Source organism: Euprymna scolopes, chromosome 1 (genome assembly GCF_053919585.1).
Source record: "Euprymna scolopes isolate OS-2025 chromosome 1, ASM5391958v1, whole genome shotgun sequence".
NCBI classification, from domain to species: Eukaryota; Metazoa; Mollusca; class Cephalopoda; order Sepiida; family Sepiolidae; genus Euprymna; species Euprymna scolopes.
Window position 1 is genome coordinate 173,270,209 of NC_136482.1, and position 25,164 is coordinate 173,295,372.

General features: G+C 31.4%; 1 protein-coding gene across 1 annotated transcript in view; it reads left to right on the top strand.

Annotated features, from left to right (window-relative positions):
- Positions 1 to 564: 564 nt before the first annotated feature.
- Positions 565 to 25,164, top strand: part of LOC145277561 (synaptic vesicle 2-related protein-like) — a 198,463-nt gene continuing 173,863 nt past the window's right edge. The window contains exon 1 of the mRNA XM_080129039.1: positions 565 to 1,171. Coding sequence (XP_079985165.1) covers positions 1,021 to 1,171 — 151 coding nt within the window. The 5' untranslated portion in view covers positions 565 to 1,020. The remainder of the gene's footprint in view (positions 1,172 to 25,164) is intronic.

A 25,164-nucleotide genomic window follows, 5' to 3' on the forward strand; every position in this document is an offset into this window, starting at 1 on the left:
TGCAGCAACAGAATAGATACTACACTGTCCGAAGGCCAGGAGGTAGATATTTCAAATTACCCGCTCTGAGTTTCAATTTATAGATATCTCGTAATGAGCATGGATTAAAAATGTTAAGATTGAGTTATTTCCCTTCCGTAGTCTGCAGCAACAGGTGTAACGAAGAATAACAATACTAAAAAATGAAGTCGATGAATAAATAATCTATCCGGTGTGAAAACACACCAATGAAATATTGTACTTTTTTTTTCTTTTTAATATTACAACTTGAATAATTAATAAATAAAATGTCCTGAATGATGTTTAAAGCGACTGTAAATATGTTTTATTGCTTTAGCTTAAAAAATAACAAAAAAAAAAAAACAAATAAAAAACACGGCGTAAAAATACAACGAAACTAAGGAAAATATAATATCGATAAAAGTTAAGATCAGAGTGAATGAATTCATTTGTTTCTTTTGTTATCATTTCGGGGTCAATTGAATTCATACACACATTATTTTCTTCTTCTTCTTTTTAATGTTTGTTGTCGTTAAATGACTGGTTTTGTTGTTGTTGCTTATTGTGTAGGAGGAGGATTGCGACTCTGTGTGTCTGTGTGTTGGTCGTTCCTGCTCAACAACTTACGAGCACCTGTAAAAATACAATCACTAACATATCAACAGCCTTGCGTAAAAGCCAGTGTCGAACCGACGTTGGCTCTCACCTTCCTTCCTTTCGTCACACAGCTTATCAACCTGTGAATATGGAATGATTTTAATTCAATTAACTACTGATTTCTCTTTAATTTCCTTTAAAAGCTAATTCTTAGCTCACCTTATGGTGAGTGTTTAAAAAACAAACCCGGGTGGGTCTCTCCTACTCGCTTCAGTTTTATTCCTTCGTCGCGTGAGCTAAGTTTTAGCTATTTATCCGGCTGGACATCGTCATTGTTGTTGTCAGTGTCCACTCCACTACTTCCTCTGTCGGACTCCAATCCAACCTTCTTTCTTCCCAACTTTAACATTTATCAACAGCACAATGTTTTCCCGATTGCTTAAATTTCGAAAAGGCGACAATTACGAAGACTTGAGCGGAGATGTGAAAATTCCGATTGAAAAAAAGAGCGTGAAGGAATTACACACCGCGACATCACCGATTTCGAAGAATCTCGGCGATGACAGCTACACAGGTAAGGACACAATATACATTTCAGTTTGGAAGGGATCTTAAAAATAAAAGTAAATTTTGAACAAATAATTAACAGAAGAAAGGGGGGGGCAGAATGATAACCAACGCTGACATCGGGTTCTGCTTCAGCTTTTCATTCCAAAGACCAACATATGTTCAGATTTAGTTTGAGTATATCATTGGAATCTCTCGTCTTTCACATTTTTTAAAACTTAATCTGTGTTCTTTACATTTTAGTTTCGGTGCTTCTACAGAATTTGAACCGAACCAAACTAACTACTGCTGAACTAAATCTAAAACTTGGGTTAGAGTTAATGGGGAGGGGTATATATATATATATATATATATATATATATATATATATATATATATATATAACAGCTCGGTTCAAATTCTGTAGAAATAACCTAATTCTTTCTTTAGGCTTGTTTTACTTTAATCTATTTCAAGTAAAATTTTTAGTATTTTATAAAATCCACGGTCGTCAATTGGTGGCTTTATTTCTTACAGGTTCTATTTACCCGGGCAACGTCGGATAAATACGTATTACCGAGTAGAGAGCTTAAAGAGAGAGAAAATCAAAATGTAGCTATAAATTTACAATATATATATATATATATATATATATATATATATATATATATATATATATATATATATATATAAGATACTTATGCACTTATGTTGTTGTGCTGAAATAATTATTTAGAAAACCGTTCTTTACAGGGGGAGGGGAGGGTGTTTTGTAATTATGTACTTCCACCTAACAATTTAATAAAAAAGATATAGTAAAACTTGAATATAAGTTGAAAACGCTATTTAAAAAAAAAATAGTACGGTAACATAAATGCATAAGCACAGAAATGAAATAAGGTTAAAAGAAATTATTTTAGTTTTCTCCTATTTCGTTTTTTATGCCAATGTAAATATTTGACACTCATGGAGAATAGGGACCGTACTATTTATAGATGGGATTTTCAATTTAAATTCAATTTTTACGGTTTGGGCCAAGAACAAAGTGTAGTGTCTGTTCTGGTACTACACTTCACCTTTTCTGTCCTCGGTCAGTGGAAGAGAAATCCTTCATGATCGAGACAATTTTTTTATTTTTTTCCTATCAAGAGTGCCCCTTTTTGGGGGGAGCTGGATTTTTCCCACATCAAAAACCTACTTTATGTCTAACTCTGCCCTCGTGGGGAGGCAAGTAAATAAGAAATTGTTAGGTGAAAGTACAGAATAGTTTTTTTTAAGTCCCCACCCCCTCACCATGGTAAAAATGATTTCTAAATAATAACGTTATTATTTCATCACGGCCCGTATTTCTGCATAAGTATCAATCAAATATTTGATTAATAGTAAATAAAGTGTGTGTTTATCAAAGTTATATAGACAAGAATCACACACACACATAAATAGCCACGATCGTGTTTAATAATTTTATTGCTAGGGAGATCAAGTATGTGCAATGAAAACAAATTTAAAAGAAAAAAAAAGTAGAACTTCTTAAATAATAAGCGTTTTACAGCAGCAAGATATGGCTCGAAAAATGAGGGTAATGCCTGGGAGATAGCATCCTTGGACCAAACCGAACAATATGCCAATCTAAAAAAGTCCCTTGGCAGCCAGAATGATACGAAGGCTAGTTTGAAAAAGGCGACAATCTTTTTTTATTATTCGAATTAGGTTATTCAAACTATTTTTAAAAAAGAAAGAAAAAATTTCTGTTGAAATTGACATGGCCAGAAGTTTTATTATTATTTATTATTTTATTTTTTTGTTGTTTAACGTCTCTTTACGTTTTATTATCTGTGGGCTAGGTCAATAAGAACAATATAATTGCTATGCCTAACCAATTTATATGAACGAGTTATTAAAGCAAGGCAAAAAAAAAAATGGTTAAACATTTTTTTTTACATAAACTTTAAAAAGATTTAATTTGAAATTTATCAATTTTTAAAGTACACTTTTATTAAGTTTACAAAATAAAATTTCTTCAAATTTTAAATGGAATCTAAAAATTACTTGGATTTATTTTATGTTGTGTATATATTATTGCACTTTTTAAAATCAAATTTGTCTATTATTTAGCAGTTAATGATATATATATATATATATATATATATATATATATATATATATATATATATATATATATATATAGATATAATGTTCAGCTTTAATTTTTTATAAAAAGTACAACAAAATGCACATAAAAAAATAAATCCAAGGTAATTTTTAGATTCAATTTAAATTAAATTTTTATACTACTTTGTAAAGTGTATCAACGTTAACTTTGGGAAATTGATTTCAAATTAAATCTTGTATTTTATTTTTAAAGTTTATAAAAAAAAAACATTTCTTTTAACCATTTTCATGCCTTTCAAGAAATGTTTTTCTAACTTGTACCTCATTTTGTATGATTATATTTAAAGTTTTTAAATCTAAATTAAAATAAAATGAATATGCTTTTGCATGCCTGTAACAAACTGAAATTATTTGTAGTTTCAATTTTCTACTTGGGTGAAAAAGTATTTTTTTTTTGTAATAAAAAATGATATATCAAACAAAAGAAAAAAAAGCATATATAATGAAATAATTTTCTACTTGGGTGAAAAAGTTATTTTTTTTTGTGTAATAAAAAATAGTGAAAATTTTATATCAAACAAAAAAAAGAACGAAAATAATATATAATTTTATATTAAATAAAAAAAGAAAGAAAAGCATATATAATTTTATATCAAATAAAAAAATAAAAGCATATATAATTTTATATAAAAAAAATAAAAGCATATATAATTTTATATAAAAAAAAGGAAAGCATATATAATTTTATATCAAATAAAAAAAGAAATAAAAGCATATATAATTTTATATCAAACAAAAAAAAGAAAGAAAAGCATATATAATTTTATATCAAATAAAAACAGAAATAAAAGCATATATAATTTTATATCAAACAAAAAAGAAAGAAAAGCATATATAATTTTATATCAAACAAAAAAAGAAAGAAAAGCATATATAATTTTATATCAAACAAAAAAAGAAAGAAAAGCATATATAATTTTATATCAAATAAAAAAGAAAAGCATATATAATTTTATATCAAACAAAAAAGAAAGAAAAGCATATATAATTTTATATCAAATAAAAAAGAAAGAAAAGCATATATAATTTTATATCAAATAAAAAAGAAAAGCATATATAATTTTATATCAAATAAAAAAGAAAAGCATATATAATTTTATATAAAAAAAAAGAAAAGCATACATAATTTTATATAAAAAAAAAGAAAAGCATATAGAATTTTATATAAAAAAAGCATATATAATTTTATATCAAACAAAAAAGAAAGAAAAGCATATATAATTTTATATCAAATAAAAAAGAAAAGTATATATAATTTTATATCAAACAAAAAAAAAAGAAAAGCATATATAATTTTATATCAAACAAAAAAGAAAGAAAAGCATATATAATTTTATATCAAATAAAAAAAAGAAAAGCATATATAATTTTATATCAAATAAAAAAGAAAGAAAAGCATATATAATTTTATATCAAATAAAAAAGAAAAGCATATATAATTTTATATAAAAAGCATATATAATTTTATATCAAATAAAAAAGAAAGAAAAGCATATATAATTTTATATAAAAAAAAGCATATATAATTTTATATCAAATAAAAAAGAAAGAAAAGCATATATAATTTTATATCAAATAAAAAAGAAAAGCATATATAATTTTATATCAAATAAAAAAGAAAAGCATATATAATTTTATATCAAATAATAAAAAAAGAAAAGCATATATAATTTTATATCAAATAAAAAAGAAAAGCATATATAATTTTATATAAAAAAAAGAAAAGCATACATAATTTTATATAAAAAAAAGAAAAGCATATAGAATTTTATATAAAAAAAAGCATATATAATTTTATATCAAATAAAAAAGAAAGAAAAGCATATATAATTTTATATTAAATAAAAAAAGAAACAAAATAATATATAATTTTATATCAAACAAAAAAGAAAGAAAAGCATATATAATTTTATATCAAATAAAAAAGAAAAGTATATATAATTTTATATCAAACAAAAAAGAAAGAAAAGCATATATAATTTTATATCAAATAAAAAAGAAAAGCATATATAATTTCATATCAAATAAAAAAGAAAGAAAAGCATATATAATTTTATATCAAATAAAAAAGAAAAGCATATATAATTTTATATCAAATAAAAAAAAAGAAAAGCATATATAATTTTATATCAAATAAAAAAGAAAGAAAAGCATATATAATTTTATATCAAATAAAAAAGAAAAGCATATATAATTTTATATCAAATAAAAAAGAAAGAAAAGCATATATAATTTTATATCAAATAAAAAAGAAAAGCATATATAATTTTATATAAAAAAAGCATATATAATTTTATATCAAATAAAAAAGAAAGAAAAGCATATATAATTTTATATATAAAAAAAAAGCATATATAATTTTATATCAAATAAAAAAGAAAGAAAAGCATATATAATTTTATATCAAATAAAAAAGAAAAGCATATATAATTTTATATCAAATAAAAAAGAAAAGCATATATAATTTTATATCAAATAAAAAAAAGAAAAGCATATATAATTTTATATCAAATAAAAAAGAAAAGCATATATAATTTTATATCAAATAAAAAAAGAAAAGCATATATAATTTTATATCAAATAAAAAAAAGAAAAGCATATATAATTTTATATCAAATAAAAAAGAAAGAAAAGCATATATAATTTTATATCAAATAAAAAAGAAAAGCATATATAATTTTATATCAAATAAAAAAAAGAAAAGCATATATAATTTTATATCAAATAAAAAAGAAAGAAAAGCATATATAATTTTATATCAAATAAAAAAGAAAAGCATATATAATTTTATATAAAAAAAAGCATATATAATTTTATATCAAATAAAAAAGAAAGAAAAGCATATATAATTTTATATTAAATAAAAAAGAAACTAAATAATATATAATTTTATATCAAACAAAAAAGAAAGAAAAGCATATATAATTTTATATCAAATAAAAAAGAAAAGTATATATAATTTTATATCAAACAAAAAAGAAAGAAAAGCATATATAATTTTATATCAAATAAAAAAGAAAAGCATATATAATTTCATATCAAATAAAAAAGAAAGAAAAGCATATATAATTTTATATCAAATAAAAAAGAAAAGCATATATAATTTTATATCAAATAAAAAAGAAAGAAAAGCATATATAATTTTATATCAAATAAAAAAGAAAAGCATATATAATTTTATATCAAATAAAAAAAAAGAAAAGCATATATAATTTTATATCAAATAAAAAAGAAAAGTATATATAATTTTATATCAAATAAAAAAAAAGAAAAGCATATATAATTTTATATCAAATAAAAAAGAAAAGCATATATAATGTTATATCAAATAAAAAAGAAAGAAAAGCATATATAATTTTATATCAAATAAAAAAGAAAGAAAATAATGTATAATTTTATATCAAATAAAAAAGAAAAGCATATATAATTTTATATCAAATAAAAAAAAAGAAAAGCATATATAATTTTATATCAAATAAAAAAGAAAGAAAAGCATATATAATTTTATATCAAATAAAAAAGAAAGAAAAGTATATATAATTTTATATCAAATAAAAAAGAAAAGCATATATAATTTTATATCAAACAAAAAAGAAAAGCATATATAATTTTATATCAAATAAAAAAGAAAAGCATATATAATTTTATATCAAATAAAAAAGAAAGAAAAGCATATATAATTTTATATCAAATAAAAAAGAAAGAAAAGTATATATAATTTTATATCAAATAAAAAAGAAAAGCATATATAATTTTATATCAAATAAAAAAAAAGAAAAGCATATATAATTTTATATCAAATAAAAAAGAAAGAAAAGCATATATAATTTTATATCAAATAAAAAAAGAAAGAAAATAATGTATAATTTTATATCAAATAAAAAAGAAAAGCATATATAATTTTATATCAAATAAAAAAAAAGAAAAGCATATATAATTTTATATCAAATAAAAAAGAAAGAAAAGCATATATAATTTTATATTAAATAAAAAAAGAAAGAAAATAATATATAATTTTATTTCAAACAAAAGAAAAAAGAAAAGTTTATATAATTTTATATCAAATAAAAAAAGTATAATCAATAAAGCAAAAACAATTTCATAAATAAGTATAATCAATAAAGCAAAAACAATTTCATAAATAAGTATAATCAATAAAACAAAAAACAATTTCATAAATAAGTATAATCAATAAAACAAAACAAAAAAACAATTTCATAAATAAGTATAATCAATAAAACAAAAAAAAACAATTTCATAAGTAACCAATAAAAAAAAATAGATAGACAGGGGCTTCCAGAGTGATACTGAAAGTACTGAATTAAGGAGGCCTTCAAAGCACTACTAAAATCAAGTTTCTAACCCCTCCCCCGAACAGAAATTAATTTTTATGTGAGCACTGAAAAAAAGTAATATTCAAGAGCCATCCGGAGCATTACTGAAAGCACTTAATAAAAGTAGAAAGAGAACTAATAAAACCAAGCTTTTACACCCCTTCCCCCCCCACACACACACACTCCCGCAAAGAAAAAAATATTTTTTAAGTGAGCAGTGGAAAAAAAAAAAATAAAACTCAAGAGGCCTCCATAGTGCTACTAAAAGCACTAATTAAAATTAAGGAAGCCTTAAGAGAACTACTAGAAACAATTTTCTACCCCACCCCCAACAGAAATTATTTTTAAGTGAGCACTAAAAAGAAAATACTCAGGAAACCTCCAGAGCTCTACAGAAAGCACTAAATACAAGTAAGGAGGACTCCAGAGCACTATTAAAATCCTATTTTACCCCATCCTCCCACCCTAAGAAGAGAAATTATTATTATTTTTCTTTTTTTTTTTTATGAAACAAATATAAAACTCAAGAAGCACCCACAATGATATGTAATCACTCGGGCTATGACAACAGCATATTCTTTTCATTGTTTTGACTTGAGAGTATATATCCGACACAGTTAGAAACAGTTAATCAACCGAGAACCACATCACTCTATATAAAAACATATAAGATCTCAATGGATACACCAGAGAGTTAAAACAACGAAAAGAATATGCTGTTGTCATAGCCCTAGTAATCACTAATTAAAATTAAGCAAGCACCCAGTGCACTGCTAAAATTATTTTTTTAAGTACCTTATTTTTTATTTAAAAATAACAGATGCCACACCAAGCGAAATGAGCAAAATATTCCAACTGTCTCTATAGTATAATTGAATCCAAATTTGTTTTTCTGTACGAGTTTTTAAACACTGTTTTTTTTTTAGCCTTAAAAGAAAATAAAGAAAAAAAAACATTATTTTAGTTAGTATTATTAACATTTCAACAATTTAAGATGCATAACCAGCCAGCCATAAGGAAAAGCTCTGCTTATTTTTCATTTACTATTCTACATTTCTTTATACCTGATGTCATCAATCTAAAGAAGAAAAAAACTCTGAGAAATCTTATATATATATATATATATATATATATATATATATATATATATATATATATATATATATATATATATATATACACTTGTGCCCGATATTATTCATACCCCTCGGATCTTTGAGATTTCTATAAGAATATTGCTCAAACCAGAAGGTAGACAATATTAAAGGGATTTCAAACAATTAATCAAGCATAAGCATTTAATTTAAACTCAACAAATAAATAAATTATGCAAGTTTGAAACAGTATACAAAGAAAAACAATAATGGCACTAGTTCAAAATTATTCATACCTCTCTTACTAATAGTCAATAGCATGCCCTTTATTCTTAATAACTGCCTGTAACCGTTTTGGATATTTATCAACAAGGTTTTTACAAGCATCAACACTGATTTTTTTACCATTCTTCAATGCAGTAGTTCTCCAAATCCCTCAAATTTTTAGGTTTCCGCTTTTTAACATTAGTTTTCAATATGTGCCAGAGGTTTTCGATAGGGTTCAGGTCGGGACTCTGGCTAGGCCATTCCAAAATATTAATTTGATTATCCTCAAACCATTTCTTGACTATTTTGGCAGTATGTTTTGGATCATTATCCTGTTGAAGGACCCAGTTTGGTCCTAAATGGAGCTTCTCCGCATCCTGTCTAATGTTTTTCTGGAGTATCTCCAAATATTGCTCCTTCTTCATGGTTCAATCTATCTTGACCAAACTACCTGGACCACTAGCCGAAAAGGAGCCCCAAAACATTAGGCTACCACCACCATGTTTCACCGTGGGTATGGTGTTCTTTGGGTTGTAAGCTTCTCCTTTCTTCGTCCAAACGTAAGAAGCATCCATATGGCCAAACAATTCAATTTTTGTTTCGTCAGTCCACAAAATACTTGAGAAAACGGACTCTGAAGAATTCACATGGGTCCTAGCAAACTTTAGACGTGCTGCAAGGTGTTTTCCGGTGTGCAATGGAGTCCTTCTTGGTCTTCTTCCTTTCAGACCATTTTCATGCAGAGTCCTTTGCAATGTTTGCCTTGATATTTTTATGCCAGAAGACTCCAGATTTTCTAAAATGTCCTTAGTAGTGGTGGTTGGATTTGCATTAACACTGCTTACAATATCCCTGGTGGCTCTAGCAGACAGTTTCCTTTTCCTTCCTCTACCAATCAAGTTGTTTGTTGTGTGGTGGCTCTGGAATTTTTTGATGATGCTCTGTACTGTTGCTGTAGGGACCTCAAATTTCTTGGAAATTGACTTGTAACCTAAACCATCCTTATGTGAATTCACAATTTTAGTCCTAAGATCATTACTAAGCTCTTTTTTCTTCCCCATTCTAATAATTTTTATTCTTTTATTGGTTTTCAGTTGATATCATTTTAATTTCTGAAAAATGCAAAAAACGAAATGAAATTAATCAAAGGTTGTATAAAAGCATTCAAAATAAGAATCAAACAGGAAACAAACAGTCAGAAACTCGATTAATACTGAAAAAATAAGGGGGTATGATTATTTTTGAACATTGCAGATTTTATAAATAGCTGTATATTTCTTTTATTACAAGTATCCCGAGATTTTAAAATGACGAAAATGATCAGAAGAGGTTTATTAAGAATATGTATCAATATGGACGTAAACAATAAATTCTTACAAAGTTACACCTAATAAACTCAATTTTCAAGGAGGGGTATGAATAATATCGGGCACAAGTGTATATATATATATATACATACAGTATATAGGAAATTTATTACTGTGAGTCCAGAATGAGTTTACATATTGTTTCAGCTAGAGGAAGATCCTCAAAAAGAGGAAATATCCAACTAGCATTGACGATATATATATATATATATATATATATTATATATATATATATTGTCCCCTATTTCAATGTGCATTATAGCTTTCAAACTAAAACCTGCTTTTGAATTGAAAGCCATTTTTGATTTCAGAAGAAAAGAAAAAAATCTTTTTCCAAGCAAAATTGCAGTCGCCAGGCTTTGAATTTGTATCAGCCAAGATGAAGAATAGGGTTTTCCATTGGGTAGTCGATCTGTACAAGTGTCGGATTGTAAAAGTCTACAGACGACAAGCCAATTCCTTCTCATGTTGCACATGGAAAAATCATGTGCAGGAATTCTGAAAGATTCAATATTTTTATGGAGCAATTCTGGTTTCTGATTGGTTTCAAGTAGAACGTGGCTCCATTTGATTGGTCAGTTCCTATCGCCAGTGTCTATAATTAGAACCTTCTAACTTTCCGTAATCATATCATTATATTAGAAATATTGCAACACCTGCATATGCTAATCTGCCATAACTTTCCCATGTTGCTGAGGTGCCCTGACTGAGGAATGCTGATAGCACTGTCAAGGCAATTTTTGCTGGGCCAAAGTTTTCCTTCTTTAGAGATGCCAGCTTGATTCTCCTCACCTTCCAACCTTGTGTCACATCTTCCCATAGTGAGAAGGAAGTAACTGTCCTCTTCACATGCTGAAAATATTGATGCATAAACCATTGATGATAGACTTGAGGGTGCATTAAAAAATATTAATTTATTTACGAGGATAAATGGATGTTATGTTAATGAGGTTTAAATGACTTACGAAGACGCATGTTCATAAGTCATTTATTTTCTCATGTAGTGTCCTCAAACGCATGTAGTGTCCTCTTAAAACTGCAAGTGCTCTCTTCCAGTGTCCACTCCCTTTACCAATATTTGCTCAACCACTATATTACAGGGCGTTAAACAAATGTACGAGTTATTTTTTTTAAAATATTTTTAATTGCCTATTTTATGGATTTGAGTCGGAATGTATTATTAGATAGAAACATGATCTTTTGAAATTATCACAGATCTCATTTGGATATCTTTACAAGTATATGGAGGCATAATTTAGTATGAAGTCCTTGAAGCAGAAGGGGATCTGTCTTCGAGTAGTTCTTCTTGGACTTGTGTAAGCAACTCTGTATGATAGGGAGACATACTAGTTGAAAAATGGGATGCTTCAGCTATCTTGGGAATTGGTGTGTCATGTGTAATGTGTTTTTGTCTTGGTATCAGGTGACATATGTGTGTATGATGAATACAGTCTATTTTGCCATTTTTCATTTCTTACTTGCACTACCATGTTATTGGTCTTGAGGACCTCGAAATTACCAATCCAAGACAGGTGAGAGGAATGGGCAATACTTAATTAAGGATGAGGCAACGATACCCTATTTTGATTTCATCTTTATAGGCTATCTTATTGAGTCTTTTGTCAGTTTTGTGGTCTGCCTCATTATTGACAAGGGATACTCATTGATGCATATGATTTGCATTCCGTATGCCATAGAATTAGTGTTCACAATATTCTGGTCTTGGATCATTGGCAAACCTATCATTGGGTGTCGTCTGGTGATAACGTAATATGGAGATGATCCTGTCACCGTATTAACAGTTATGTTCATCGATTAAACTACTAATTCTAGTATGTTGGTCCATGTGCAGTTTTTGTCTTCACAAATCATGTATTTTTTAAGCATGATGTCACCTCTGTTTCCTGAGATAAGTGGCCTTCAGGGGCAATGAAGTTCCTGCTTAATCAATGTCATTTCACAGAATTTTGTCTACATTTTTGCCAGTGAAGTGAGTATTTTGGTCTGAGAACATTATGTGTGGTATTTCCCTATGCTGCAAAAAGATGATTTAGTCCCGAAACTGCATCAATGGCACAATTTCTTGTGCACGGTATTGCTGAAAGATGCCTGTTAAAGATGTCTAAGCAGTATAAAATGGGTAAAATATACTGCTTTCCTTTTGATATTGGCATTATGATAAAGTCAATATATACAACATCTGCCATAATTACCCCTTTTCTGTGTGCATGTTACACATGCCTTTGTATCATTGTTCTTAAACTCGCACCAATAACTTGACAAATGCTGTTGCATGTGACTGAAACCACAGCAGATAAAGCAGTAATGTACTTGATGTAGGTATTTAGTTCAAAGCACGTAATGTACCAACAGCTGCAGCAAATGATTTTTGTCTCTTCTCATGAGAACTAATGTGCTAGGTTTGAGGTAGAATTGGTGCAGTACTTTTGTGAATGTAGGAGTACTTTTGTACTACTTGTAGGAGTATGGTGGTCCATAGGGTCTAGGTTGAATTCCTTGTCGAGTGTGTCTGTTTGAAGAGCTTTGATGATTCTTTCTAGTAGTTTAGTAGAAGGCTGTCTTGTGACAATCACGCACGTCAATGGCAATATCCATTGCACAAATCTAGTGGCAAATAGCTATTTCCTTCACCAATTTTGTGGAAGATTTGGTTTATCTTAGGTATCCTGTATGAGTCAAGGTCAATTAACACCTTATTGAGACTTCTTGAAGTTGGTGACCACTCGTACTATCCCAGTCTTTTTCTGCATGGCAAACGCTGGGTTATTGAAGCTTTTGGGGTCATCACATGGTTCAATACTGCCTCCAGCCGCCATCGACATCAGTCTCCAATGCTTGAACTATTTGATATAGTTTTTGGTCCCGGGATTGGTCATTGGTTGATATGACAATGTTTCTGATAGACATGCTTTGTTTGGCAGCTATATACACGTAGTCACTAAAATTTTTGATTGGGATCGATGATGGTATGTGTCAACCATTTTCTTGTGTAGTTCAGGTTTTTGGTGAGTGATTGACATGGGATGTTAGTTGTAAGTTGTTTATTTTAGCAGCACACCAAGATGGGATTTATATTCAAAGGTTTGAGCATGGGAACCCCAACATTTTTCCCATAGGTTCACATCAGCTATTAGCCTATTTTCTTATTGGCCCTGGCTTCTGCTTGATATGTCAGCACAGACATTGGATTCACCTTTAATATATTCAAGGCTGAATTTATAACATGCTATTTCATCCTACCAGCATTGGATTTTTGCATTGTTAAAACTGTGTTGATTTAAGTATGTTAATGCCTTGCGATCTGTAAAAATGACAATGGTGCGATTGTTCAGGAAATAGTCAAATTTCTGTGTTGCCCATTTTATGGAATATGTCTCGTACTCTGGTTGACCACTTTTGTTCAGTAGGGCTGAATGTGTGGGAGTCTACTGCAATTATCTTTTTCAGTCCGTTTTCAGCCTCCTGTATCAGGATGGCTCCACACACTACGTTGCTGGCATTAGTTGTGAGTGTGAATGATCGCTCAAAGTCAGGTAAAGATATGATTGATAGTGACGATCACCGTTTTTTGATTTTCTCAAAGGCCTTGTAAGCCTGATTGATCCAATTAAAGAGCCTGTTATCTCTACTGAGTTCAAGGACGAGTGCCATTATATTGACAAAGGAGTGTGACCTGATGGGTTCAAATGGTTGTTTCCAAGAACTGACATATCCATACTAAACATTCAATGACTATGAAGTTCTTTTTTGGATGTTGGGGGTTCCATATCAAGCATTGTTGGGAGTTCCATATCAAGTATTGTTGGGGGTTCCATATCAAGTATTGTTGGGGGGTTCCATATCAAGTATTGTTGGGGGGTTTCATATCAAGTATTGTTGGAGGGGTTCATATCAAGTATTGTTGGGGGGTTTCATATCAAGTATTGTTGGGGGGTTTCATATCAAGTATTGTTGGGGGGTTTCATATCAAGTATTGTTGGGGGGTTTCATATCAAGTATTGTTGGGGGGTTTCATATCAAGTATTGTTGGGGGGTTTCATATCAAGTATTGTTGGGGGGTTTCATATCAAGTATTGTTGGGGGGTTTCATATCAAGTATTGTTGGGGGGTTTCATATCAAGTATTGTTGGGGGGTTTCATATCAAGTATTGTTGGGGGGTTTCATATCAAGTATTGTTGGGGGGTTTCATATCAAGTATTGTGCAGACATATTCAGGATCTGCCCTGAGACCGTTGCTAAAGCCTCTGCAATGCAATGGGAAAATATCTCACCTGTGAATGCAAAACCAAATGCAAGGTGTGTATACTGATAACATTTATCTCTCCATGTGAAGGCTGTCTTGTGACAATCACACACATCAATGGCAATATCCATTGCACAAATCTAGTGTGGCAAATAGCTATTTCCTTCACCAATTTTGTGGAAGATTTGGTTTATCTTAGGTATCCTGTATGAGTCAAGGTCAATTAACACCTTATTGAGACTTCTCGCAGTTGGCGACCACTCATACTATTCCATTCTTTTTCTGTATGGCAAATGCTGGTTTATTGAAGCTTTTGGGGTCATCAACTTTGGTGTTGATTTTCAAGCCGAATTCAAAGATGTGAGGTGGCATGATGTGGCCCACACTTGAAACCATACCAAAGACCATAACCGTGGCGGAAATTTTGAGTTGTGCCCTCAAGCATTGAACCGTCCAGATTTGCATTTTAAGAGTGCTGGCAATGGTCCTGTTGTCATAACTTGGATCAGTAGAGAGCATGAGTTGTACAGTGGCACATCACTGATCTTGCTCGCTGAACATTGTGTCACTTTCAGACATGATAGAAGGCTTCTATCACTCTTTGGATTTGTATACAACTGACCAAGTAGTAGATGGTCGGCAACAAAAAAAGAAAACCGGTTTTTATCAAACGGAAATGGAATCATATCGTTTTTTTTTCTATGGCAACAATTTTATTGTTACACCCTGTATATGCTTATGATTCTTTGTTTGTGATTCTTTATATGCTTACCGTTCTTTGTTTGTGATTCTTTCCATCTTTGTTCCACCCATAACAGGGACATGAATTCGCCGACAGCAACTCCATGCAGAATAGTAAAGAATGATTACATAAATTGTCATGTGATTTGCTTCCGTCCTTACTTCAACTTGACGGGCGAAATCATCATGCTCTAGTATCCATACTGCCTCCAGCCGCCATCGACATCAGTCTCCAATGCTTGAACTATTTGATATAGTTTTTGGCCCCGGGATTGGTCATTGGTTGATATGATAATGTTTCTGATAGACATGCTTTGTTCATCATCCTCTGTACCTAAAATGTCAACATATTCGATTGGTATATTAGTTAAGCTGTTCAACTTGTCTTGATTAGGTTGACAGGTGTAAGCTGTGTTGTGTAAGCCTTTGATTTCAGCCATTATAGCTTCTGTTCTAATGATCGACCATCAGCTGCCATGTAGTCAGTATTTTGTGTCTTATATGACGAGCTTTGGTCTCTAAGCTGAATAAGTAGGCAGCTCTGATTTTACATAGCTGGTTTAAGCCATATGCAGATCAGCAATGAACATATGTACATCATGTCTAGGTTTGTAGGATATTACAAGGTGGAGGGATAAATTTGTTGCCCTAACGGAAACAACACTACAATTTTATTTTAAAAGTTTTATTGAAAAAATCAATTCAGGTAATGTGATTATGTAATAGAGCTGATATCTATTCAATGTAGTCGCCTTCTGCCTCAATCATCGCCTTGATGTAGGTTCAGGACTGGAAGCATGCCTTTTCCACAAGCACAGCAGGAGCTTGGCGAACACTCGGCAAATAGTGGCGATCAGGCTGGCTTTAATGTTGTGGGAGGTAATGTTGGTGATGTTCTCAACGTATGACCAAAGGAAGTAGTCCAACGATTTCAGGTCAGGAGAAGAGGAGGGCTAGTGAGAGAAGGGTACAAAGGTGTAGCATTTCTTTTGAAGCCAAGCCTGGGTCTCTTTGGACTTATGGACCAGCGCCAAATCCTGCTGCCACACTCAGGGTCTGCCAGCGGCCACCTGATTGCACCAGATCACCACACTCTTCAGCACATCCAGGTAAACTTAGGTGTTGACTTTCAAGCTGACTTTGAAAATGTGAGGTGTCATGATGTGGTCCTCACTTGAAACCCTACCAAAGACCATAACCCTGGCCAGAAACTTCGCTGAACCATGCCGAACTGTCCGAATTTGCATTTTGAGGGAACTGGCAATGGTCCTGTTGTCATAACTGGGATCGGCAGAGAGCATGAGTTGTAGAGTGGTGCATTTCCGATCTCGCTCATTGAACATTGTGTCACTTTCAGAATTGATAGAAGGCTTCTATTGCTCTTGATATTTGTACACAACTTGCCAACTAGTAGATGATCTGCAACAAAAAAAGAAAACCGGTTTTCATCAAACGGAAATGGAATCATGTCGTTTTTGCTAGAGCGACAATTTTATCGTTACGCCCTGTATATGTTTATGATTCTTTGTGATTCTCTCTTTGTCACTCTCTATACTGTTCCACCCTGTATATCCATCACTGTACCACAAAATGCTTGCAGACGTATCATTAATTGGTAGTTGTTTTCTGGTACCATGGTATGTGGGTCTGTTGTTACTTAGATAGTTCGTAATAAGTTTGTTATATCTGCAGTTCATGTATTGTTTCGTCATCAGGTCAGGAGGGACTGGTTCTTCATTGTAGAAGAGCCGTCTTTTGTTGTTTTAACAAGTCCATGACATCTGCTCGTGCGAGACGCGAATAGTTTGCTTTCAGATCTTTCTTGCCACACGCACTGACACCAGTGTTATATTTTTTTGCATATGGAAGTAAGAATTGGAAAACATAGGTGAAATATATTTAAAATTATTTATTTTCAAGGATAAATGGGAAATCTTACAGGGGTATTCTCATATGACGAGCTTGTTCATAAGTCTTTTATTTCCTTGCTGCGTCAAATGCATGTGGTGTCCCCTTAAAACTGCAAGCGCTCTCTTCCGGTGTTCAAAAACCCACTTCCATTTACAGGCATTCACTCGACCACTATATTACAGGGCGTTACATGAATGTACCAGTTATTTTTTTTATTATTTTTTTTTTAATTCATTTTTTTGTGGATTGAGTCGAAACGTATTATTAGATAGACAAATATGATCTTTTGAAATTATCACATTTTCGTAATGAGTTTGAATAATTCTTTCACTCTGCATGTTGAGTTGCCATTCAACACGTTTTTATTTATTAAATGTTAAAAAGAAGTTGCTTCACACCTTTTCCAGCAGCATAGTAATGCAATGTCCCAGAGAGTTTCAATTTGATCCATTAATTCGGATCACATCATTTCATTAACTATGAAGACACTCATTCGCATATGTTGCACTAAATACAAAGCAAATATGTCATATAAATCATCTAATATGAAACGTATCTGGTTTACATTGATTTCCTACAAAAATTCGCCCATTTTTAAGTGTGTTATGTCGGTGCATATTGAACATATGGTGTAATTCCTATGTCCTATGACAAAACATTACTGACAACGATTTACACTTCAATGTAAAAATAAGTGTATTTTGATAAATGGCATGAAATGTTTTAACAACCGAAATCTAAATTAATTGAAAGATGTCCATTAGTAAAATGAATGCAGAAGCGCCATAAACCGCTGCTGTGAAATAACACCCCTTTATTTTTTATTGCTTTTCTTCATTAAGCTTACAAAAAAAAAAATAAATAAATAAATCTGATCATTTCTCATAATTTTTACTTTGTTGCTTTACAATTTTTTTTTTTTTTTTTCAGTTTTATTATTTTTTCTGTGATTTCTACAGGGTGGAACGATAAATTTGTCGCCCTAAAGAAAACAACACTACAGCTTTATTTTCAAACTTTAATCGAAAAAATCAATTCAATTAACTTGATTATGTAGTAGAGCTGACATCTATTCAATGTAGTCACCTTCTGCTTCAATTACCGCCTCAATATGGGTCCAAAACTGGGAGCATATCCTTTCTACAAGCGCTAGCAGGAGCTCAGCGAATAGTCGGCAAATGGTGGTGATCAGACTGGCTTTGGTGTTGAAGTATGTCATGTTGGTGATGTTCTCCACGTATGACCAAACGGGAGGAGGCTAATGGGTTCAGCCTCTATCCCATCGACGTAATGTAGCATCCCTCTGCCTGTTCTACAAGTATTTCAATGGTGAATGCTCTGACGAACTGCAAGCACTTGTGCCCCCTCGACGTAAATACCCGTGACAAACCCGACAAGCAGCAAAATCCCACTCCTTCACAGTTGATATCCCTAGATGTAAGAGAGCCTTCTACTCCAATAGTTTCTTCCCCAGAACCGCTGAACTTTGGAATTCCCTTCAGAGTTTCTACTTCCCCAACTGTACTGACATGCAGAAGTTCAAGTGTAACGTGAACCGACATCTTGCTGTCCAACTCCCCACATAGTACCCTTGTAGCTTATGTTCCCTAATAGTAGCCACCTACAGCAAAGTGGCAATGTGCCTTGTTTGGGGTGAAATTGCAATAAAAAATAAATAAATAAATAAATAAAAAAAGTAGTCAAGTGGGTTCAGGTCAGGAGAAGAGAAGTTCAGTAAGAAAAGGGTACAAAGTTGTAGCACTCCTTCTGAAGCAAAGTCTGGGTCTCTTTAGACTTGTGGGCCAGCACCGAGTCCTGCTGCCGCACCCAAGGTCTGCCAGCGACCACTTGATTGCACCAGGAGATCACCACATTCTTCAGCACATCCAGGTAAACTTTGGTGTTGATTTTCAAGCCGATTTCGAAGATGTGAGGTGGCATGATGTGGCCCACACTTGAAACCACACCAAAGACCATAACCATGGCGGAAATTTTGAGTTGTGCTCTCAAGCATTGAACCGTCCAGATTTGCATTTTAAGAGTGCTGTCAATGGTCCTGTTGTCATAACTTGGATCAGTAGAGAGCATGAGAGCATGAGTTGTACAGTGGCGCATCACTGATCTTGCTCGCTGAACATTGTGTCACTTTCAGACATGATAGAAGGCTTCTATCACTCTTTGGATTTGTATACAACTGACCAAGTAGTAGATGGTCGGCAACAAAAAAAAGAAAACCGGTTTTTATCAAACGGAAATGGAATCATATCGTTTTTTTTCTATGGCAACAATTTTATTGTTACACCCTGTATATGCTTATGATTCTTTGTTTGTGATTCTTTATATGCTTACCGTTCTTTGTTTGTGATTCTTTCCATCTTTGTCCCACCCATAACAGGGACATGAATTCGCCGACAGCAACTCCATGCAGAATAGTAAAGAATAATTACATAAATTGTCATGTGATTTGCTTCCGTCCTTACTTCAACTAGACGGGCAAAATCTGATCAATTCGCTGATCACATCATGCTCTAGTATCCATAAGTTTATTCTCAACCATATTATTTAACTTGATTCTTCTATAAATTAAAACCTTACTTCTTTTTGTTACCCCCCTCACCACCAAATTGATACTAGAAAGCAGTACTTAGGGCAACTGTGTTGAAAACGAAGATTACGATTGCTGAGTTTCTATACTTGCAGTTTGTGTTCTGGAAAAGAAATAGTAGAGTCTAATTCAGGCCTACTCAATGCAAGGACGAGGAGCGTTCCAAAAGTAATGCCTCCTATTTTTTTATTCCGCCTAAATGGATCAGAGGGTATTGCAAATTGCCTTATGATGACTGAACTTATGCATTCATGACCTGAAAGTTTCATCTCTCTGTTGTAGATATTAACGGTGTGATACGTGTGCCAGAAGCAGAGATACGCCATTTAATTCCTGGCAAAAGTGCACTGAGAATGACGGTGACTATGTAGAAAAGTAAATTCTAAAGCAGAAAATGACACTCATTTTAATAGCATGACTCCCGTCTTCGTAGCTCTTCCGCTTTTTTAATTAAAATAACGGAGGCTTTACTTTTGGAATGACCCTCGTATAAGGATCAAAGTATCCCTGTCTCAACGAGGTCATTTAGATGAGGTAAATTCTCAACTTCGTGATGGGTGGTGGAATTGTACTCTGTTATTACAATCAACATCAAACGTGACATATTGAACATCATGTGTGTGGCCACTTGTTGCACGATAGAGATTAATCTATTAGACGTTACACCTCTAATAGATTACGACAAGCAGGTGCACACTGCATGTGTCACATGTCACGTGTCACGAACCTATTTGAATGAAAGTAATTTTTATCTATTGATGTAATTGATATTTTGATATTGTATAAGAAATCCAGTTGTAAGATACGCGTAAATATGACCTTTAAATTGATACAGATTTCGTGTTTATTATTATAAAGCCAATTCTCTATTGATTATTATATTGTACCCAATATATAATAGTGGCCGCCTGGAATCAGGAATATAGGAAACCAAAAATAAACGGTAAATACAATAATAAAAAAAAATATTAGATTCTTCTGACAATGACGCAAACAATGGCTTTCTAAGATTTATTGTAATTGAATCTCTGTAGGATACACCTCTTGCTAAACTGTCGCCTTTCTTATTGGAAAGGTGATAAGCATCAAGACAAGTGCTACGAATGTAAAAAGCAATCAAAATGATAAACCTCTAGCGGGGTAAACGGGCAACAAATCTATTTGAATTAAATCCCTTCTACAATATCAAATGTAAGGCTTATGCCCATGAGAAATTGAATACGTCCAGAGGAATTATTCGAAGTTGGAACCTTAATCTGGCGACAGAAAAGAAGATCGATATGACACTGCATAAGCAGGGGGTCACTTATCAAAGAAGAATATTGATAAAAATTGGTGAAAAAAAATAATGAAGATAAATGCATCTTCCTTTAATTTCGCAACAATCTGAAATGAGGTGGAAATTGGTTATTGTGATGAAAGAGTTGACCTCTACGTACTAAACCTCTTAAATGCCAGAAATTTGGCTATAATATAGATGTATGTAGGAGATAGCAGGTATGTGGTGAAAAATTGTTGAAATGCTTGAAAAAGTGGGAGTTGAGCGGTCTGGATAGTATGGTAGATGAGGCAGTTTCATAGCCCAATTAGTTTAACTTTTGCAGGGTCGGTTTAGCAACGTGCAATTAGGAAATTGTGTGAATTTGTTTTTTTTTTTTCCATCTTGTATACAACTTTCTGAAAAGAAGACATAATTGTTTTAAAACGATTGTAATTTAAACGATTAGATAGAGAAGAAAAATCACTCTTTAAAATAATATATAAAGTAAGGATATTATAATGAAAATTTATTTAGAAAAATTTTGAAATCAAAATTAAAAATTCCACAAGAGCTTTCGCATCAACCTTCGGTTATCATATTCAGTGTGTCTTTTTGGGAGCTGGATTCTCCCACATTAAAAACCGACCTTGTATCTAACTTAGCCCTTGTAAGGCAAGTAAATAGGAACATTACACAAGACCAAGCTTCTCTACCAGTTTATCTGCCACCAGGTTGGATCACAGTTGAATCTGAGCTGAATAACGTAATAAAACAGCTTCCAAACCATTTATACTGTATGTGCAGTAAAAACACGAATAAAACGAAAATAGCCTCAAACAATAAAATCAACACATATCTGCAACAGGAACACATGATCTGACAATATTCATGCGCTACAACTGGAAGATACACAATAAGTTAGGACCTTGCAATTATTCTTGAAAATATAAGCTCTCAACTCGTAGAAAGAGTATCATGATGGAATTTGCAGAAACCCAGTTATGGGAGATTCCAAGCCTTATATCAAGAAAACTGACAACCAATTTCAATGAAAAAGCTTTTAGAAATTTTTTATTTTAAAGATCTCTAACAAAGACATTTCTAAAGAGTTGAACATTTAATTAATCTATAAATTGAGCCCGAAACAAACTCTGGTTTGTTAAAGTACATCGCAATCGTCTTTTCTCAAAATTCTGACTCCAAGTGTCAGGCTGAGAATTTTAATTTTTTTCATTAAAAAAAAAACAAGCTTAAGACGATAAACTAAATTTCTATTAAAAAAAAAAATGGCAGAAATCATCTCTTTACAAGACCAGAGCTTCATGAATCCCTTGCAAAAATTTCCAATATGGCAGTATGGTATCATACTTTTATTATTGTCATTTAAATCGATGAAATTGCCCAGTTTTCGATCAAATCAATTGCCTGTTTTAGTTGGGGATCCACTGCAGTGCATTGAGAGAAAACTCTTACATGACTTCCCACAGTGACTTCGTTCATAATACATTGTACATTGTAGTCTACATCGTGTTGTAGAGAACTAACTGTTGATTTTATCAAATTATTTTTATATAATGGCTTGAATTAAAGTTTAAAATTCAAAAGTCAAGTAACCTGGTTCAGTTTTGCCCTAAACAGAAACCTTCATTTCGAACGCACCCATCTTATCAAAGAACCAGCTGCTGATTTTATGTAATTGTGTTTATATAATGGCTTGACTTAAAGTTTAAAATTCAAAAGTCAAGTATCATGGTTCAATTGTGCCATAGACAGAAACCTCTATTTTGAATGTCTTATCAAAGAACTACTGTTTGTTTTTATGGCAGGCCCTTCTGCTTGTGTGATAAAACTTTTCAAATGTACTTGTGATATTAGACTGTATCAGGTTTTTTTTTTTTTTTTTTCAAAATCGAACTGTTCCTTCTTTAATCTGGTTTTATCGGATATCGAATATTGATTAATGATTTCCGATACTTACCAGATGCATTCTGGTATAAAACCTATCTAAGAACACTCTACGATGCATGAAGCATATTTGTGTAAAATTTCATAAAAATCGGCGCTGCTGTTTCAGAGTTCCTAGGGAATGAAATCCCACACCTCCACACACATTCAAAGTACCTTTTATATATAAGTAGATATCTTTGGCAAAATGCAGCACGGCAATTAACCTGTGGCTGCTTGTTTAATACATAATATAAAACGACGAGGGAGTTTTACTCCAAAATGTATGTTAAAAATAAACACTTGTTTATTTTAATAATTTCACATTGTAATTTGGCGTTAAACATATTCCATATGGATTTTATTTTAAAATTCAAAAACAACTACCCTGATAATATAAAACTCGGAGAGAAAAATGTGCCATTCGGCCTTTTAGTTATCATATCCAGGAATTAAAAAACAAGCCGGAATTGGACGTTAGTGCATACACCAATCAATAATTTCCAAAAATCCACCATAAAAATTAAAAGAACTATCTTTTATCTTTGATGTGAGAATAGTTTCAAAGAAAAAAAAAACAATCCAATTATATTTCAGAATGAATTTGAAAACATAAAAAACATCCAATTATAAGTACAGCTATACAGATGGATCTAAAGAATCAGATAGTTATGTGCTGTTATCCTTAATAGGGCAAAAATGCGGTAAAGTGTCAATTTTTAGTGCGGAAGCTGCAACCATATAATTGGCTCTAAAAATGATAGAAGATAATAGAATTGGTAAATTCATCATCTTTTTTGACTCCGTATAGACCATACAATGTGCATATTACATTTCCTATAGGAAACTAGCCTGGGTGCCCAGCGTTGTCTGGGTGTTTGGAGGTGTGTGTTGAGCAAAAAAAAAAATGGTAGTAGGGAGGCAGGCTCGAACTCGTAATGCAAAGAAGGAAAAGAATGTGAAAACAAAAACGCGACGTCTTTGCTGTTGCGCCCATCACCAAACCGGAAGTGGCGAAGGTTTAAATTAAGGCTAGACAATCGAAAAGAGGGGATGACTTCCGAAAATAGCGGCGAAAAAAGTGACTCCTCCTTGTAGAAAAGTGTCCAGTTGTGGGTGAAGGAATTAATGTTTTCAGCCAATTTTTCGGTATTTGTCGTCCGAAGGGTCGAGCTGCAAAACAATATCGATCTCATGAAAATCTGTCGCCTCTGTCAAAAGTTTTAGGCATACAAACAAACAAACAAACATACATACATTTAAACAGACAGGTGAGATTTATATTACAGAAGATGTCGAAAATCTTACACAGTCAAACATATTAACAGATTGTTAAGATCTAGAACAAAGTTGAAGGAAATACTGCAACTCAAAAAAATCTAAAGAATTTGTTGAAGTACATAACATTTTGGATTTCATTAAAGAAGGCGGACTCTTCAAAAACTTTTAATTTCAAAACCAATATATAGATTTCAAAACCAATATATAATAATTATACTAACTTAGATTTCACAAATTTGTTCAGCATTAAAAAATCCATAGATTGATTTGTTGTAAAGCAAATAGCTTTTTTCTTTTTTTACATGGTGGCCACCACTTATCAAGGGCCGGAGGCCACTCAGGGATAAGGATTATTGCGTGTACAGTAATCAATGAGATAGTATTGTAGTAATCATTAGTATTGGAGATTTGATAGTGTCTTATAGGCACTGCCAAAAATGGCCGCAAAATCAAGTTGTTGTTGTTTTTTAAAACTAAATTACATTTATTAAAATCCATTATTTCTGAGTAACTTTTTTTTTTCCAGAAAGATAAAACGCTGAATTTTATCATATAGAAAACAGAATAATGTAAAACTTTTTCTACTATTTTTAATTCAATTTTAAATGTTGAATTTTTCCAAAAAGTTAACAATTGACATTTTTTGTCTTGCACAAAAAACGTACTTAAATATTTAAAAAAAAAAAGGGGTTTTGAAATAATTAATTTATTTATTTATTGTCTAACTAAGATTTAGGATGATTTTCTAAGAGAATATGCAAAAATATTATAATATAAGT